General features: G+C 41.5%; 1 protein-coding gene across 5 annotated transcripts in view; it reads left to right on the top strand.

Annotated features, from left to right (window-relative positions):
• Window positions 1–20,078, top strand: part of pald1a (phosphatase domain containing paladin 1a) — a 63,748-nt gene extending 43,670 nt beyond the window's left edge. For all 5 annotated transcript variants that reach the window (XM_037755050.1, XM_037755048.1, XM_037755047.1 and 2 more), the window contains 2 exons: window positions 6,534–6,689; window positions 19,929–20,078. In XM_037755050.1, coding sequence (XP_037610978.1) covers window positions 6,534–6,689; window positions 19,929–20,078 — 306 coding nt within the window. The remainder of the gene's footprint in view (window positions 1–6,533; window positions 6,690–19,928) is intronic.
• The last annotated feature ends 1,060 nt before the right edge of the window (window positions 20,079–21,138 follow it).

The following is a 21,138-nucleotide window of genomic DNA, read 5'->3' as shown; positions in this document are numbered from 1 at the left end:
GACGTTTTCGTCGCTGCCTTTTTAGTGTAAGAGGCGAGATGTCAATCTGGCCTATGAGATGTCAATGCTGTCAATGCTTGACGCACACATGGAAAAGAGATTCACTGCCAGATATGGACATAAATCTTTAGTGCTCACAAACACCCTGGTGAGCAAAATGTCAGGCATGTCAGTCTGTGTGTGTGTGTGACTGTAAATATGACTCCTTCTATGAATGCTGATGCACTTGTCATTGTTGCCTGGCCTTTGTGTGTGTGCTGTTATGACGACAGAATGACCTGTTAACCCTTTTATATCAAGGACTTGTGATTCCTCAACATGTGGAAACTCTTTTAAACCAAACCTTATGACACTCCGCATCCCTGTTTACACAAGACACGGGCACGGGTCAGGCGGTATGTCTCATAAGTGGGTGGTGTTTATCTTTAATACACCTAGACCTGCAGGCTGCAGGCTGTGACGCTTAGCCGGAGATTATTGTGAACTTTTGTCTGAACTCGGTCCGACGTGTTTGAGTTAAACGGTTTGAGACTGAAACACTGGATAAAGCAAATAAAATCAATTTAGTTTCATGGAAAGAGATTGTTACATAGAGCTAAAGCTTTTTAGTGCCTGGAGCAGTTTTACCTTCAAAAAGGATAAAGATAACAAGGGAGAAAGAATAAAGCTTAAACCCAATGTAGTTCATATCAGCCCTTCTCTCGCTACTTAAAAACAAGAAAAAAAAATAGTTTAGCAGTACATATGTTAAGACAAAGTCAGTAACAAATAAAAGATGTTATTAAATATCAATTGAAGTCAATAAATGTCGGCATTTAAACTAATAGCTTGACATTTAGGCAATACACTTATTCGCTTTCTGGCCGAGAGTTAGGGAAACGGCTAGCCAGGCTCTGTCCAATGGTAACAAAATCCTCCTCATTTCACTACAAACACCTAAATAAGGTGTCAGCTGCTGGAGGGAGATCACCAGGAGCCTGAAAGTTTACCTAGGCTACTGCAGCCTATGTCATTTTCAGTAAATATCGCAGTATAAAAGCTGTGTTTTCTGTTTAAAATACACAAACATCGGAAGAAAGCAAGTAGCTTACTACTCTACTACATCTTTTAAGTGGTTACGTCTCTAGTCTGATCTTGACCTCACATCTGATGGTACGTGGTTTGCGTACATGGCGTAACAGAAGTGCATATTGAACGGTGTGTGGACAGAGAGTGTTCGATGTTATGAGTCTATAAGTAAATGAAAATACCACAAATTTATCTTCTTATCATCATTACAATAAATTGATTAGTTCTACGTTATTATAAGAAACACAGATGCATTTCTTGCAAACCGCGCCCGTGCATTCATCATCAGAACCTCAGCGGACGGCTCAATTGTGGCTTTCACCTTTGATAGCGAAGGAGGAATGACCAGTCGCCTCCCTTTGTTCTGAAAGGCCAGGCGAGATAAGAGGAAGCTGTAGCTCACACTTTTTCTCCTCTTTTCTTTTTTCGCCAACTCAGTAGAAAGTTTTCTCCTTTTATCTTTACAAGACTTTCATCTCAATGTAGCAAGTAATAAATTAATTTCTAAACTTTTTTTTAGCTTGTCAAAAGTGCATGATGCTTATCAGCGCAGTATAGAGTTTTCACAGAATTTAAAAAAAAAAATGTTATCCACGCAAATCCCAAAGTTTTCAAGGCGAGCCTCTCGTACATGGAATGAAAGAAATGTACTCAGAATCTTCACCACATTTCTTTCTGAAGGAATTCCTGAGAGTGCACGAGAGGCCGCTCCGCCACATATGGCTCGCTCTATGCAGACACACACAGATGGCAGCCACAGAATAAAAGTTCTGCACATTGCAGAGGTGTGAATTATGTAATCTTTTCAAACTGATCTGAACGTGTGTGTGTTATGAGCTTGGTATGTGCTCAGATAGCTGCCAGGCTTTTTGGCACTGTTGGATTTCGAGGCTAAGAGATGAAATGCTGAAAAGCCCCCTGGGGTAGCAGGGCGCACAGGGTGATCGGGTTCACCAGCGTTCACCTGCTCTGTCACTCAATGTTAACTGAGAAAGATTAAAAAATAAAAGTTCTTTCTTCCTCTGTGTCCTGGGAGAGTTGATAGACAGCACATCCATTGTTTGCATAGGTGTAGTTTCTCCTCCGCTCTGCTGCAGATGCTCGGAAAACTGGGATCCGACCACGGCTGTTTGGGAACGGACAGGAAACCCCACTCATTCCCCCTCTCTCTCTGTTGCGTCATTCGGCTCTGGAATGATCGTATTATGGCGCACTGTGCACATTTCAAATTACCCTGAGCGCTGAGCCCACCTACTTGGTGAACCTCTCTGTGCAGCAGCCCCCACAGTGTATTTAATATACTTCCCCTGCAAACTGTGAGCAGATAACCTGCGTTATCTATCAAAAAACAAAGTTAGTCAGGCAGTTAAAAGGCTCATTAGGATGCAGACAACAATCTCCTGCTGCAAAAAGCGTCTGAAGCACTGCCGACAGTTCATAGAGCCACGCTACACCTCGTCCCCGCTCGTTACTTTCTCTTAACCCCTATTGACATGTTACCCAATCCCGCACACACCTCCCACTCCGCCACACAGCTGGATGGCAGGTCTTTTCACTTGATGCCTGGAAGTGTTCAACGCTCTAAGCAATCAGAAAAAAAAAAAAAAGAAGCAGGGAAAACATCTTGACACTGACTCGCCACGCTGATGAAAGCCCGTCTGCATTTACCTCGCTGCTGTAATTGAAGAGCAACCCCAATTACCGGCCTTACTTAGAAGTGGCGTGTAGTAGTGCTGTTACGGAACTGTTTCGCCGGTTAGTTCGGGCTATTTAAATTTTAATTTATGTATCTAATTTTTATGTGGACTGACATTTCGTATGAATTCGTAACGACCTTGTGTCCAAGATTGGCTTGCAAAGACTTTATCCTCTCCCTCATGTAGACAGTAGTGAGTCAGTCCTGAGTGAGTACTATTATCTTGTCTCTTGGACCTGTTCAGACCTGGGTCCTTAGTGATCGGACAGTGGACAGCTCTAAGTACAGGTGTGAACGCACTCAGGACGCATTGAGGACGCATTAAGATCAGATCCTTCAGACAACATTCAGAGGTGGTCTGGGCCACATATGGCCACATTCTCTTAGCAGTGTGTACGCGAATGTGTCCTGGGCCACACTGAAGGACCGCCTACTCAACTGACGTCCCACTGGGATCCGCGGGTCTCTGCGCTCCTCATGTGAATACACAGGCAGACGCGAGCGCTTGGCTTGCCTCTTGGCATGGAAACGGCCTCTGTGCTCTACTGTATCCCGTCGGTACAACTGTATTTAATTAAAAATATCTTATCTATAGGCTACATAATCTACAGACTATCAGAGTAGGCACGGGAACAAATACACCGACACGTCTCCAACAATATGATAATAATGCACATTATCATATTGTTGGAGACGTGTCGGTGTATTTGTTCTGCTGCTTTGAACGGAGCTGACACCTGTCTGACCGCTCGCTCTCTCTCCTCCCCGGCTCTCTGAAGCCCTGTACCCTGTACCTGTATTTTGATGTTATAAAATTGTTAATAAAATGTACCCAAATTCACGAATATGTAGGATATTACTACTGACATTCCTGTCATATTCCGTCACAACGTCTGCTGTATTAGCCACGTGTTTACTATGTGTTTATTTGCATACAGAGTGTGCAAGTGATATCGGATCAGAAGTGGACAATCATGTAGAGACGCATATTAATGCCAAATGAGGTGTGAACAGACGTACTTAAAGCTGTCCACTTGCGATCCAATCACTGAGGACACATGTTAATACCAGGTCTGAACAGGGCCACAATCAAAGGGATTATAGGAGCATCTCATTCTTTGGATAATTGCACGGTTCTAGTGTTTCTGACTACAGGGTTTTACACTGAAAATTCAAATGATTCAGTAATTACCATAAGAAGAATAATAAGTATAGTGTTTATTGATAAAACAGTGGAGTTTAAGGGTATTTGGAGACAGAGGGAGTAAACAACTGTCAGGGTGACAGTTCTGGTAGGTGGCTTACCAACTGAGCTCCTTCCAAATGTCAAAACTGCCCGTGGGTTTCTGGAGATGAAAGAACACGATAGGAGACGTTGGTCAGTTGTTTTTCTCCTTTTGTTTTCTAAGATTATGTCGGCCGTATCACGCACAGCTTGAAGTTGTCTAGACGCAAATACTTCACTTTGCCTCGCTTTGTCAGATAACCGTGATCGCCCACGTTGTTTAAATCACAGGGTCTTTTAAGGCCGAGCTAGCGGGCGGTTCTGTTATCTGGTACAAGGTAAGTACAGGCATGAATGAGGAGGAGAGATGTAATTCATCATAACATGTGATTTCAGCAAGTTCACATTTATACCTACACTTAGCTGGGTTCGTACAAGGTGTATAACCACATGTGACCCTGCATTTAGAAATACGTTTCTTTGTCCACACTGAATCAAATGACTCATAGCTGATGCATAAAGATGCAGCTTTTAGTCTCTTTTATCTCATTGTTTCTGTTCTCTGGCACCTCCTGTAGACTGTACAGTATGTATGAGTCCATCTGAGACCCACAATAGACCCGTTTTTGTCTTTTTTAAGGGGGTACAGGGGGTGTTTAGGGGGAGATAGCAGGTCAGCAGTAGATGTCACATAGAAGTGGTGTACATCATCTGAAAGCTGGGAACATGAAGAGTAATTTGAGATGCAGCTCAGCACTGTGTCAAGTTCTTCTAGTCATAAATCAGAAATAAACATGAATTAATTATTTAATTAAAAGAAACTGAGAATGTATAAGGGCATTATGATATAAGTATGTGATGGTCATTCCCATGCTCAGTTATGTCTCATAAGTTGTCGCAGCAATTTGTAACACACATTTGGGGCTAAATTTAACCATTTTTACTGTTCGAGAAGTGATAAAAACGATCAATAATCCCTCCAAAATACCACATTGAGACACCAAGACATTGAGGAACACCATAGAAAAAGTCATGCTGTGATTTGGTATCGAAAACTTTTGACATATGGTAATTTTAATGAAGAATTTAATAAGATAAATCATTTTTTTAGGATTCATTTATCTTAGTTACTAACAGGACAATATGTTCACACCATTGATTCAAAAGACGTATTTATACCATCGACCGTTTCTCAACTCCATAACCGTGCTTTTGTGGAGCATTTTATACTGCGAGAGACGAATTAATCAAAAGTTGCCGTTTTGATTACTGATGTGACCTCTGCATTAAGTTTGGGTTCTCAGCAGGCTTAATTTATTTAACAATTGTTGAATTAACCCAGCACGCATAATTTATTTAACAATTGTTAAATAAATTAAGCGCGCTGAGTACCAAAACTTAAATTGGTCTCAATTGTTAAATAAATTAACAATTGTTAAATAAATTAAATGCGCTCAGCATCGTGATATTTGATAAGTGTTTGCAGTTCCTCTACTGCTTTAAGCATGATGGGAAGTAATTTAACTTTAAAATATACAACCGCAGAAGTTCGATCTGCTAAATTTCAGTGTTTTTTTTGCATTTTAATTATAATTCTTTTCTAACATTTGTTTGGAGGAAAGAGAGTGACGGTGTGAATTGGTTGCTAAGAGCCTCTTCTCTTTCTGTCCTTTCGTTATTGTGTGTATTGCAGCAGATTAGTGAAAGTTGTTGATGCGTGGCTCACAACACAATATCTGTTTGCTACTGTGCCTGCACTTTAGAGGAAACTGACCCTCTGTTGCTGGAGCTGATGGCCTGAGGGAGACCAAGATAAACAATGTTATGTTGGCGCTAAGCGGAAATAATGTCCACGCAGGCGGGGCGTTGAGGGGATATAAGAGAAACGCCTTGCAGGAATGGAGGATGTTATATAAGCTGAAAACACGTCTGATTGGTCGTTTTGTTCACCACACGACCCCTGTGTGATTAATCTATGAATAATTAAAAATGAGTCATTGTGTTACACAATATGACCTGTGAATGTTTATTTATTTCTTGCTGAGTTCGCCATAATGACTTGAGTGCGTCATCACCTTTTTGTTATGTTGTTGAATGGATGTATGTTTGTTCATTAGCGGGATCGACAAATGTGAAGTATGGTGGAGAGTATCGTGATTTGGACTCACATTATTGTGAGTTCCCTGTGAATTACTGCACTTAAATTGAACGGAACATATTCAGCACACGTCCCTCTTGATTGCAAATCATCTTTTTTCTAAACATTTACTTATTATTTCAGTTAGACTTGAAAAGAGTTCAGCTTCAGTTAAGTGGAAAGACGGTAAACACAAACGTTTAAACACCATCAAGGCAGGTTCGTTGTCAAGAGAGAGCAACATTATGCAAACACAGCCTACACGCAGGAGGCAATTAAAAGACGTTGAAGTTACAGAGTTTACAAATGTAAAACACGTAAGCTACTGATGACTGTTGGGGAAAGAAATGTGTTTTGTTGTGCCGACTTCATGTACCAATAGAGCTTTTTTTTCTCCCCTCTTTCAGATCAAAAGTGGTAAGACGGAGAAGGAGTGTGAGCAGCTGCTGCTGAGGAGCCTGCAGTACCTGGAGCGCTACATTTACCTCATCCTCTTCAACACATACTTGCATCTAGAGAAGAAAGACTCCTGGCAGCGCTCCTTCACTCTCTGGATGGAACAGGTACCCACACTTCTGTTTTCTGTCTCACTTTGATATTTATAGAAGTGTGCATTTTATATAAAAGCTTATCAAAGCTTTGATTTCCTTTTTGTGACATTGACGCAAATGAAAATCAGACAGAAAGGACGGGGAATATGGCTGATAACTAAGCAGGGAATAATAATAATAATGCGCCTTCTATTAAACCACTAAATTAATTAAATCAAGTTAATGCTCCTGGCAGTGTTGTTGTCAAGACCACCTAAACCAAGACCAAGTCATGACCAAGACCAGACCACTGCGAGTCCCACACTGCACGACACACTTATCATAAAATGTGGAGCCAGTGGGCAACCTCCGGGTCTGAGAAGTGAAGCCAATGTAGAAGTGCCTTAAACTTGCATTCTTTCTAACAGCCAGCAGGGGGCGACTCCTCTGGTTGCAAAAAGAAGTCTGATTGTATAGAAGCCTATGAGAAAATGAGCCTACTTCTTACTTGATTTATTACCTCTGTAAACATTGTAAACATGAGTTTATGGTCTCAATCACTAGTTTCAAGTCTTCTTCAATACAGCATGATGTTCATTTTGTAAATTATGGTCCCATTTAGAGTCAAATAGACCATAAAGCAGGGTATGTTTTAGGGCAGGGCTATCTCGTGATTGACAGGTCGCTACCACGGTGATGGCGATGGCCAAAATGCCAAATTCTAGGCTTCAAAATGGCAGTCCACAAACCAATGGGTTACGTCACAGTGACTACATCCACTTCTTATATACAGTCTATGTGTGGAGCATGCAAACCAGAGGCACCCCTCAAATTAATCCAAAAGATCCACATTCCCATAAAAACACCCACCGAAAACAAAGTTCCTCTTCATTCACCTCTTTTATTGCCATACATACTGTATATGTGTGTATGTATAAGTATACCATGAGAAATGTCTTGATAAAATAGTCAAAAGGCATTGCACAGGTGAATTTTTTGTGTGGGAATTTTCCTTTGTTTTCTACGAGCAATCACAGTAAAGGTGTTAACAAATAAATAAAAAAATGCACAGGCAATTCAGTGATATCCCCCTAGACCCTAGACAAGACGGAGTAAAGATGTGATTGAGTAAAGATGCGAGCAAGTAAAAATGCGGTCGATTCTGAGACGAGATAAAAAATGTGGTCTCCAGTACTACAACGCTCGCTGCTTTTAATGCGTCTTTTCTTGAATTGTCCTTGGAAAAATATCTTGTTGGATCTGTGCTGTGTTGAATAAGTCAGGTGTTGCTTCCAGGCACTAGAGGAGGGTGAAAATAACTGCTATGGTGGCCTTCAAGACTAATTTGTCCCTTTCTCATTTGTTGCGTGAGATTTTTCATTGAAATCGTGGCAGTGTCAATAGCTCGGCGGAAGAAAAACACAAACGGGAGATTTCTTTTTTTTGTCTTTCCACACTCAACAGTTTGTACACATTGTGAACCGGTTACCAGAGTTTCACTTGGATATTCCTCCAGGAATTTACAAGCTGGTTCTGGTTCTATTGTGGCCTGGTTCTTCACACACTGAACTTCATAATGTCTCGCCTCTGTGTTTTTGTTGGGTACATTAATCGTTTGGCCAGCTGTGGCCCTACAGTAAAGTGGAGAATTTATGTGCATTCCAAACAAATGAGTAGTCTGTAAGCGCCGGTGCACACTAACACACACACACACACATACACATTGCAATTAAAATGTATGTTGCAATACCTTAAACTCACATGGTGGTAAAAAAAATAAGCACTTTGGCAGGTTGACAAAACACATTCAGTGTGATCAACTAAAGCTGCAGCGCAGCTGAATTTTAAGTGTAAATATAAATAATAAAACTGCGTTATATAGTGTACTTTCTATGCATTTGGTTTTAATTAAAAGGTGTTAGTTGTCATGTTGTTATCGCAGCTTTAGCACTGAGGCTCAGCAAAACCTCTTCAATCAGATTTTTTTTAATAGAAGTAGCATATTTCCATCTCTGCAGCAACTTTACCATGTGTTTTTCTATATGAAATGATGAAATTCTTTTGTTTGTATTCTCAAACTGTCAGACCAGAGTGTCTAAAACGTATACTAAAAGCAAACAACTTCGCAGCCATTTGCTATTCTCATTTGCGAGCAGACGGCCTGGAGAAACGCCGCCAAAAAGCCTTAAATGTTTTTGAAAACGAAAATCTCCTCCTTCTTTGTCCTTATTGAGGTGGAATAAACTCAAAGAAAAAACGCGGAATTCCAAAATAGACCAGAACAATAGCTGTGAAAACAATTGTCACAGAAATATGCGCGGTCAATCAGGGCATCTTCTTCCTGTTATGAATAGCAAATATATGTGGTGCATCAGAGTGACTCTAATGGCCCAGTTATGCCATGAGAAAATACAAGCGTGCACACAGGGTTCAGGGACGCTCTACTGTAAAGCAGGCAACAGAAAACACGCGTTGAAATGTCATTCTCAGGTTATTTCTGTATTTTATCAGATAGGTAGACTTTTGTTTTTGCTGCTATTCCTTCCTGTCTTTCTTTTGTTCTTCCTTCCGACTGAAACTACCTTCTTGTGAGCAAAAACTCAGCAGTCTGGTCCCGGTATCGGGATAATGTTCCTTATAGTTTCAAAGTTTGAAAAAGTCTTTCAGAGTTTGTTAAACCTGCAATAACTTTTTTTTTTTTTTAGCCCCTTGAGGGCAGTGGTAACAAGTTGTGAACACATCATTGACATATTATCACTTTTTTAAAGGAACATTGTGTGACATTTCGGGGGATCTATTAGCAGAAATAGAATAAATATTCATAACTATGTTTTCATTCGTGTATAATCATCTGAAACTAAGAATCGTGTTTTCGTTAGCTTAGAATGAGGCCTTCATATCTACATAGGGAGCGGGTCCTCCTCACGGAGTCCTACATGTTGCTCCACCATGTTTCTACAGTAGCCCAGAACGGATAAACCCAACACTGGCTCTAGAGAGAGCCTTTCGTGTTTTTACGTTACCGGAAGGCCACTGAAGTTCTATGACACGCTTGTAAAACTGCGGTAATGTGAGCCACAGAGTGCTAAACCGCGGTACCGCCAGCCGCCGTCTGACTTTCATTGCTCCTAAAGTAGTGTTATTATGGTAAGGATGACCTCTGAGCGAGGCGAACGGCGTTACCGCAGTCTTGTAAAGGGAGGAGTGAGCGGAGGAGTGCTTAGTTGGTTGCAGTCTGCAACCACACCACTAGATGTAACCAAATCCAACACACTGTACCTTTAAGTTGATAGCAAACAGTTGTTTATTACGCAACCAGCATTCATTGAGTCGCATTTCTGTCCACCTGATGAACATAAGTCCAATATTTACTCTCTTTTAGCTCTGTTTTTGGTCTCTACCAACTCCTGAGGGAAATATTTTGCCCTGTGGATGCTAAATACTCCACTATGTTCACTGGCTAGGTATTAACTGTGTCTGTCTGCTGTTTGGTGCTAAGCAGATAATGTACAGTGGGTTTTTAGAGCCTTTTTTTTTTGCTGAAAACAGCTGCCTGCTGCGGTCGAAAAACGACACTGTGAGAGCCGTGAGAGTGAGCCAAGACAGTAAAGTAGCATGACAGCTAAACGAAGAGTTGAAACTCACTATAAAGCTGTGTAAAGCCGAGGGGAGCTGCACATTCAGGTGATAATTCTCTGTAGGTTCATTACTACAAGCGACACCTTTGACATTGTTATCATATAAAATATTGACTATAGCCACATGAGTAATAAGTATTTAGTTTGAAACTTTATTAAAAAGTGAGTCTGTAAGTGACTTTATACAAACTATACACTCTTCCAGAAATTGCTTTTAAATGAGTAAACAATTTTGCCCTCTTCTCTGACCTTTTGTGGAACTTAATGATACAAACACCATACATGAATGTTATTTAATCGATTGGAATTTTAGTTGAGATGTACTGAAAGTATTTTGAGTGCTGAATTGTGCCCTTTAAATCCTGAGTCAACCACTCAGACACATTTTAGTTTACAGCTCCAACTGCTGAAAATCCTAACCCCTCACCTCTGAGCTGCTTCTTCGATAAAGTTGCTCAAAATGTCCTTTGAATGTGCCGGTGCAGTTTGCTCTCACCTCCCTGGCCGCGGTTAAGGTCTGGAGGGAAACGGGTAACCGGTCCGGTATATCACAGCCATCCATCAGCTGCACAGAGAGCAGATTGCAGGCCTGACAGTTCAAAGCACTGTGTTTCCTCTCTGGATTTGGAAACAAAATTGCACAATTTATGTGAGATGCTACAGTAAATTCTCATATAAGAGCAAATAAAAGCCGACTGATAATAAAGGCCGGGCAAAAAAAAACAACACATAGGTGGAATTGCCTGTAGCCTACGATAACAGCTCACACTTTGTACTTTTCCACAGCACCATCATTACAACAAAAGAGTCATGTACTCACCAGTTATTGACAACTAAACTCAACACTGATCCAAGACTTTTATTGTGAAAATTCTGGAAAAGATGTTGGTTTTCATTCATGGTAGCTTAACATTGTTTGAGGGAAAAAGGCAAAGTGGAATGCCTGATGTGACTCTTGCTGTACTGATGCACTGAATTTATCAAGTTAGCAGGTAAACAAAGAGGAATTTTGGAGTTTGCATTACAGCAGCAGTGTGTAGAAATAGAGCAAATATGATTTTAAAAACTTATTTTTTTAAAACGATCACTATATCCTGACAGTAATGCATGAGGCAGAAAAAAATCATGTGCCTCTGTGTCCTCCGAGGCTCCTTATGGCATCTGCAAGATTTCACAGAGAGAAGAAAAACAACCAATCAGAGCCGAGCTGGAGCCTTGCCGTCTCTGAGCAGCTGTCAATCACTCGCGAACTCCGATCACACGGTCAAACTAGGCAGCGCTGATCAAATATGAATCAATATTCTGTAACTGTAATGCCTATTTCTCGCCACAAATGTTTTCAGAAACATCTTGTAGTGCACGGTTTAGCTGTAAAATGAGAAAGTTTATGTCTGTTGAGGAAATACCAAGCACCGCCCACCAGCCGGAGCAAACTTTCTCATTTCTGAAAACATTTGAGGCGAGAAATAGGCATATATAAAGGCCTGGTTCTCTTTGCTTCTGAGGTAAATTCAGGTTACCTGCTATTAGAGAACTTACGGTAAACCTCAGAAAAGAGGATTCCTGTGGCCAGGAGTGAACCACAGCTCACAGTTGGTTGTACATGTTGAGCGTGGTGCTGGAGACTTGTGGCACATTATAAAGTGACTTTCTCCTCTGACTGAATGGGAGTTTAATTAACAGCTAACTAGCCTGCTGACAGAGCCCTGACCACATACTACAGTCCAGTGTTAATGCGCTGCAAACCGGCTGGGGGTGCTCGGCCACTGCAGGCTGAAACTCCAGTGAAGAACACATCCAAATCACATCACTATCCTACTTGTGGTCTGAGCTCACTTTAGATGGAGCTGCTGCATGAATCAAACCCAGATGAGTGGACACCTGACAGCGCCACGTCTCCACCTGTCGCTAATAAACTGTCCCTAAAGTTAGATGCTCTTTAGGTTCTGAATGTCAGCGGAGGCAGGTAGATGTCTTACATCATTGATAATTACTTGCTGTAAACTTCTTTAATGCTTCATCACAGCATGTGTTTGAGAATGAGAGAGTAGTGGGGAGGCAGCAGGGAAGTGAGATGACATTTGACATAAAGGTCCCTGGCTTCGATTCACAGTCAGGATGTCATGGTTACATGGCATGAACCTTAAAGCGGAAAACACACACACACACACACACACATATATATATATATATATAGGGCTGTCAGTCGATTAAAATATTTAATCACATGATTGTTCATAGTTAATTGCAATTGATCGCAAATTAAAAACACATTTATTTCTGTTCAAAATGTACCTTAAAGAGAGATTTGTCAAGTATTTAATATTCCTATCAACAGGGAAGTGGTTAAATATGCTTGCTTTATACAAATGTATATATATATATTACTAGAAATCAATTAACAACACAAAACAATGACAAATATTGTCCAGAAACAGGTAACAGGTACTGCATCTAGCATAGAAAATGCTCAAATCATCACGTGTCAAACTGCAGCCCAACAGGCAACAACAGCTGTCAGTGTGTCAGTGTGCTGACTTGACTATGACTTGTCCAAAACTGCATGTGATTATCATAAAGTAGGCATGTCTGCGTTAAAATGATTTTGCGTAAACGCATTATTATCGTGTTGACTTTGACAGCCCTAATATATATAATATATATACATGTATACACACACATACTGTATAAGGTCAAAGAGAGGGGGTGTCCATATGAATAGTGCGCACTATTAAAATGTCAACTACATGCAGGGAAGGTTATCCATTCTTTCCTCCTATTCTCCTGTGTATTTTCCATTCTGCTCTCCAGATTTATATTCATTTTCAGCAGCCGCAGTCTGGACTGAATAGAAAGACACTTCCTCGACCTGTCAGAGCAGCACTAGACACCGTTTGATTGACAGGAGCTCTCTGGGAAGACCTGTTGAGCACAGAAGTTTGCTGCCAGACATACTAAAAAAAAATGACCCTCAGTTACACTTTACCGAAAGAATGTAGAAATTGATTTGAACCGGTCAGATTCTGTGAGGGGAGACGGTTGCTGTGGCAACCATTGTCTTTGGTATTGGGCCCTGGATTAGTTGTTCTAAAGAGATCTTTATTCTGATTGATTTCTGTGCCCATGAGAGGCCTCCAGAATCGACAGCTGTGACAGAACGCACGTAGACATCTGAGGGCGTTTTCATATTAGGTACGATTGATCCGTACCGTGCTTGAGTACGATTGCCGCCCTTCTCCATTCCCCCCGAGTACACTTGCTTCGTCATCCACGTGTATTTGTTTATGTTGAGATCAGCTGTTCTGGTGATGATCCTAAAACACACTTCATTCAAACTGGACAGAAACACAACGAAACTCACTAAAACAGTCTGTCCAACTATCACCAACTCTGGTTTGGTTGAAATAAACCCTTATTACACCGAGTTAGATGTGAACATATTCCGTCTCTACACTCTGTTTCCCCCTGCTGTCTCTCTCTCTCTCTCTCTCTGCCCGCTGAGCAGCTGAGCGGCTCTCATTCTTCGGAGGCAGACCATTAAACTAGCTAAAGAAAATAACAAACATCGCCCAACCCCATCGCCTACTATTGTCTATATTTTAAGGAACCTCTCGCCTGCCTTCCTGCTTTGTCAATCATCGCTGTCCAGTTCAGAGGAGACCAACACCGTTGAAAAAAGCCTGTCCTTTCAGAACCATACTTCTTCAAGTGGACTCGAGTATGGTACGGACTGGACTCTGGGGTCAAGTGTACTCATATCCGGGCCGGGTCCCTAATGAAAAAAAAGCATAAATGTCTTGTTGTTTTGTTTTGTGTGCTTGGCGCACATTTTGCTGTTCCCTCTGTACAGACATGGACTCTGTTTTTTCTACTCTGTCCTTCACATTCGTCATCTTCACTGGATAATGTGATAAAATGAGAATCACAAATCCTTCCCACGCTGTTCTCAAAATGAAAACTAGTACAGTACAGAACAGAATTTAAGGTCAACTTGCAGAATGTTTTCTGTTTAAAGAACATTAAAGAGCGTAATCTCTTGTGACATACAGTATGTGCTACATTTTGCTCCCATCGCCATCAGTACTGCGATGTGTTCACTGGCCCAGTTGCAGCCGAATCTGGCAGCGGCCCAGCCAATCTGACCCAACCAACCCGAAGGCACAATCATTAGCCTATCACCAGTGACCGTGGCAGGATCATTAATGACAAACTACGACGCCGGAGGCTGCGGTCGGGGGGGTCATCGCCGGCATTGATCGTGCATTTGAAGCCACGGTTACACAACCTGCCAGATCTGAGCGGTACAGTCTGTCCTGCATCCTGCCATGGCTGTATGCATGTGTGTGTGGACTAATTTGATCTCTACAACGGCTGAAAGCGGGAGCACAGTGTTTCCAGTCATGCAGGGCGGCAGCCTGTGCCAGCTGATATGGAGCCTCTGACCTATTTGGTGTTGTTGCTTCTGTTCAGTTGTTTGAACACGGGAGCATGTGTTTTGTGTTGTTTCACTGCAGCATCAAAACCATGCAGCAGCAAGCAGTACGTATTTGAAGTAAGCGCTCCCTGCGACATTGTATGCACGTTGGACAAATATTGTCCCTAAGCGTCATTAGCCCGTGTTGCCTCGTGGCCATGTAGTGAGATCAGAGCAGAAACATCAGAGGAGTTATTGGAATTGAAATCCATGTTTGCTAATCCAAAGCGTGGCCCTTTACACAATGGCAGGACTTGTGTACAGTGCATACCATGGATGCCTGCAGGAGAGGTACCCTATCAGTCACTCCAGCTGTTTTGATGTGTGGCACAGAGGCCTCCCTGTCCCCCTACACAGGCGCCCGGTATGTGCAGCCTTTGAGATAGCCGACTGTGGGAAAGACCAGCGCCTCCTCGTTGCGCCGCTCCCCCCCCCCCACAGCCGCTCCAGCCGCCTAATGAGTATTGGCGTTTGTGATCTCTTCAATGCGGCATGAAAGGCATCTCCCCGACAGCTCTGTGTACTGTCACCTAGAAAGTTGTGCACCAACAACTTCAAGGCCCGCCCGCGATTCACCATCAAAGATCTGATCTGTTTTGATTTGTGTGCACATGTATTGATTTGATGCTTTTCCCACATCTCATTTCTTTTAGATGTTCTTTTTACCACAGCAGCACACTGGGAAGCTATGGGGGGTTTCATTTTTTATTTGTATGAAAATCAAGACAAATTTAAATTACATTACAAACAGGTCAACATAAAAGAAACATCGCTGTGCAGCCTCACAGAGCTGCCGGCATGGCTGCAGACTATAACGTTAATATAGGCGACGTTCCATATCATATACTTTTTCTTTATACTTTAGTACATACTGCAGCTGCCCTTACAAAGTACGTACTGTTGCACGCAGTATGCATACAGTTGGGATATACTACTTTGCGTAACATTGAGCCTTGAACTTTGACTCTCTTGCTCATATCCGGTGCGACCGGATGCAGTAGGACATCCTGGTATTTTTGGCATATTGCATTTGACATACTAAGTATTGGGGACTAGGGCTGTCAGTCGATTAAAATATTGAATCACGATTCACACATTAATCGCAGATTTTGTATCTGTTCAAAATGTATCTTAAAGGCAGATTTGTCAAGTATTTAATCGACTTATTAACTTGGGAGTGGGCAAATATGCTGCTTTATGCAAATATATGTATATATTTATTATTGGAAATGAATTAACGACACAAAACAATGACAAATATTGTCCAGAAACCGTCCCAGGTACTGCATTAAGCATAAAAAATATGCTAAAATCATAACATGGCAAACTCAACAGCTGTCAGTGTGTCAGCGTGCTGACTTGACTATGACTCGCCACAAACTGCATGTGATTATCATGAAGTGTTCATGTTTGTAAAGAGGAGACTCGTGGGTACCCATAGAACCCATTTTCATTCACATATCTTGAGGTCAGAGGTCAAGGGATCTCTTTGAAAAAGGCCATGACAGTTTTTTAAGTGTGAAACGTTATTTGGCCTCCTTCCCAACAAGCTATAATGACATGGTTGGTACCAATCTAGCTTTAAAACTGAGCGTGCTACAACCTAAAAATCGTAAATTGCGTTAATAAGTGGCGTTAAAACAAAATTGCGTTAACGTGTTATTATCGCGTTACCTTTGACAGCCCTAATTGGGATATAATAAATCTTTTCCTGGCATAATAAATGATGTTATGCTAGTATGGATATTGGAACTCAAAGTCAGTGTTTGTTTAATGGAGAGGGGAAGCTGGACTGCCTCATCTCCAAAGAAAAGGCTTCAAGTAAGTGTGTTTAGTGGTTGTTGCTGTGAGGTTTAAAGGAACACTTGTCTGGAACATCAGTTGTGTAATCGTCTTCACTGTCAATCCAGATGGACGGTACGTTCCAGCGAGTCATCGTTTTACCAGACAATCACTACTTCCGAGCTTCAGAGCTACGAGGTGGCATTAGCACATCATGGCAGTGGTGTATTTACCTCTCTGTGGTGGAAAATCTTGGTTTGAAATGTACTGAACACATAGATGGACTGAGGATAAGTGGATTTAGTAGCTGGAGTGGTTTGAGAGCGTATTTCTTTTAAAAAAAGAAGAAGAATAGAGATGACAAAATGTGAACGCCCTCAGCAGCTCTGACCCACGGAGATGGCATGCAGTCACTCTTTATCCTCTCTCCATCTCAACCTCCCCAACATCCTCTTTTTCACTGTTTCAGATTTTTCTCTCATGCCCTATTTAGACAGCTGGGCTGTGGAGTAGATGAGTCAGGTTAAGTACCCTGGTTAATAGCCCAGAAGTGGTCTTGGGAGTCCCATCCACTGACTAATGGTTCAGCTGCACCCCACTCATTTGTTCCCACCGAAGACCTCATACAGCAGCAGCAGTCACGCTGGCAGCCGTCCAGGAACACATCAAACACAAACACATGGATGTGCATGCATTTGCTATAAAAAGCTGAATTAAAACAGGACAATAGAAGCCGCATGATTATGTGTTCATACGTATAGCGACACAGCTCACAGGACCGAGGGAAAGGTTTGAACCTCTACAAAGCTAAAAGTTTTAGCGATACATGATCTCTATTGTAAGATTTGATTTTGCATGGTCAGCAAGAAGGTAATCTAGACCACGCTCTGCGGTGCCTTGTGTTTATTTCTGCACAAAGCTGGCCCGCTAAGCTATAATCATTGTTAGCGAAAGGGATATCTTGATACTATTATTCCTGTTCATTGTTCCATTATGTCCTCCTCAGCGTTCGAACCTGACGGTGCATTTTTTTAAACGTATTTCATACAGGATTACCTCACAGCCTTCGAGAACATAACCACAGTCATATTCTTCAACTTTGTGTACTTTAAAAGTATGCATCTCCTCTTGCACATTCCTCTCCACTCCAAAATTTGCAGACTTCTTGACCGCCCGAAGGCAAAGAGGGAGAGGTTCAGTTGGCAAAGCGCTTGAGGCCACGTTACCGCCGCTGAGTCATTCCCCCGAACGTCTCCCAGGCTCTTACAAACAGCTGGCGGTTCCTTTTATAAATGGGTCGTGATGTGAAAATCAATACACAGATCGATGGAAATAAATAAATTTGACACACTCTGTTAGCAGGATTTGATTTTATTAGTCTCTCGTAGGCTCTTTTATTAAATTTAGTGGCTGAACACCACAGTCCAGTTTCCTCGAAGCCTCTCCTGCAGAGTAAACTGGGCAAGCTGTGGCGCTTCTGCTCGATCTTTTAAAGATTTTGCAGGGAAGTCGGTGTCTGCCGGGTTTAGTTTGTATTTGTTTGTATTGTTTGGCTTTACGGCCAGATGTTTCTGGTTGTCCGTGGTGCTTCCCATCAGCCCTATAGCCGAAGCAGACCATGAGTCAGTATGACCTGCTGCTTTAACACGAACCCTGAACTCGCTCTCTCACTTGAAGGACACCTCGCCGTGTTTCTCACTGTCCTCCCTCATTCACTAATGACTCAGAGAAAAACTGAATAACACATCCTGTTTCCATGGTTTTGTTCCAAGGATGTCCCATATACTGCACAGTACAATAGTCGCACAGAAGGACCGATACAGAAAATATTTCCTGCCCAAAGAAATAACAACACTATACAACACTTCACTTCACTTCACTTCACTTCACTTCACTTCACTTCACTTCACTTCACTTCACTTCACTTCACTTCACTTCACTTCACTTCACTTCACTTCACTTCACTTCACTTCACTTCACAGGGGCGGCTGTGGCTCAGAGGGTAGAGCAGGTTGTCCACCAATCGGAAAGTCGGTGGTTCGATCCCCGCCTGCTCCAGGTCACATTTCGACGTGTCCTTGAGCAAGACACAATGGGTGAATGCTCACATGTAGTCGGAAGACTAGAAAAGTGCTATATAAGTCCAAGTCCATTTACCATTTACTTAAACTCTCAGCTTTATAGTTTCTACTCCACTCTGTTTTGCTCCTTCAATAATCTTGCACATCGGTATACTTCATTTACAATCATACCTCATTTAATTTTTATTTAAAAACTACAACAAAGTTGCACAAATTGCTAATGTATATCGTATGTTATTTCTATTTTACATGTTAGTTGTAGTAGTCTGGTATATTTAAAGTGTATTCTAATATATTCTTTATATTGCATATTCTATAGATATTTATCTCTAGTCTTGATATGTATATTTACTGTTCCTGTGCATTGCCTGGATAACCTGCTGCTGTAGCACAATAATTTCCCCTTTAGGGATCAATAAAGTAAATCTATTTGTGTGTCCGTCGAGGCTCATATGAATATTCTTCAATGGTAAATAGACTGCATTTAAATATAATCGCCTTTCATTCATACATTCACTCACACACCGCTACCATGCAAGAAACAGGGCTGACCATCCGGAACAATTGGGTTTCAGTGTCACGCTCAAGGACAGCTCACGCGAATGGTTCAGCACACTCTTCATCCAGTCCACATGCTTGTTATTTGCGATTATTAAACAATAAACTCAATAAGAAAAATAATATTTATATGAGCCCTCCTGGTGTGGGATGATTTAGTTTTTATTTTGTTCTGAGATAACCATGGATGTATAAAGAGAACTGGATACAGCGCTGGAAGCGGGCTCCCGTTCATTCCTATGAGAGTTGCTCAGTGGCGCATGAAGCCAAAATGGCTCGACTGCCGAGTGATAAAGTACCCGGATCATTCTGCGATCATCCGCAATCCATTGGGTCCATAGAGCAGGCGCAGTAGTGTTCGCTCCAAAGTCACAGAAGACATAATTTAAAAGTTTTCACATGCTAAATAGTACTGTAACGAGTAAACTAAACTTGATGTGTAAAATCAGTGGAGCGCTCCTTAAGTAAACTTTAATTGCAGGTTTTTTTTTTCATTGTGGTGTCGATATTTTGGAAGGATCTGAATACTTCTTCTTCCACTTCCTGTTGTTTCCAAAGCCGCAGTAGATGCCTGTTGTTCCAGTGTAACAGCTGCACAGCTGATAACTTGCTTTAACTCTGAAAAAAGTGGCGGTCAAAGCATTTGTGTGGTCATGACGGACAAATAAAAAAAAAAAAAAAAAGAAGCATGGCTGGCTGTGTTGCCTGTTCATTAACATTTCGTGTGTTTCTGTGGTAGGTGGCTGCCAGAGCCGGAGTTTATGACATCCTCAACCAGCTGGGCTTCTCCGAGTTTGAGAACCCGAGGGACTCGCCGCTGGCCAGGCTGCGCTGCCGCTGGCAACAGCAAAACATTCAGTCACTTCCTTTCCGAGGAGAGTTCATCTGAGAGAGGATCACTGTGAACGCACCAAAACAGTACTGTGCTTTTCAGAATAAAAGACATTTACATTATTATGCCTTCTATATTTACCCCTGTATTATGCATATCTTCACTTCATCTATTGTTTTTTCTTTAAACTTTTTTTTTTTCAAACACTCTCTAGTGATGTTAACATTTTCTTTTTAGCTGTTTTAATGTTGAGTTTTAGCAGAATGTTGCTCCTATATTAGAAGTTGATATTTGTGCCTTTGCCTTTTTTATGAATGGTAGAACATAGAATTTCAATGTACTAATATTTATGTTTTCCTTATGAGTTCTCACTTTTGAAGATGAGGCAGCCTTTTTTAAACTTCAAGACGAGTTAAATGCTGTTATGGAGGAGAGAAGCAGATTCCACTGTGTTGTTAGCCAACAATTTTGGTTGTGTCACGACTGTTTGCTGTTGTGTGACCTGATATTTTTCTTGAGCCCTGTCCTTTTCTTCTTAGCACAGCTGTCATCAGCGGCTGTGCATTTGTTCGACTTGAGGTTTTTCATTTTTTCCCATGTGTACATATGAAAGCTGTTGTTATTTAAACGTGTCTTTGAGTTTCTTAAAGCCGATCAGAGGGGGGATGTTGTTGAGAGGAGTTTTGCGCAAAATGCTGTCGGTCAGAGTTTCTTAAGCAGCAATATATAACACCAGCAATGTGTTCTTTTTTACATTTATCTACACGTGTCATGATACAGGTACTAACAGTACAGCATGTCAGGAACTTTTATGTTAGTTTGATTTCACTTTGAAGCTGTAAATGTGTCTTTTGTATTTGCGTTTGGAAACATTTGAGCAACGTTGCTTAAAAATTACAAATGTATACTTTTTTTTAATGATAATTTTTGAAGTTTTAAGTCTCATGAAATGCTAACATCACTTCCTTAAAGGGGACATATCATGAAAAACTCACTTTTCAGTGCTTGTGCATATACTTTTGGGTATCTGGAGTGCCTACCGACCCACAAACTGTGAAATAAGACAACCCAGTCAGTTGTTTGTTTAGATCAGAAAACATGTGATTCAACAAGCAGT

Source organism: Sebastes umbrosus, chromosome 20 (assembly GCF_015220745.1).
Source record: "Sebastes umbrosus isolate fSebUmb1 chromosome 20, fSebUmb1.pri, whole genome shotgun sequence".
NCBI lineage: Eukaryota > Metazoa > Chordata > Actinopteri > Perciformes > Sebastidae > Sebastes > Sebastes umbrosus.
This window is presented reverse-complemented; position numbering and strand designations above follow the sequence as displayed.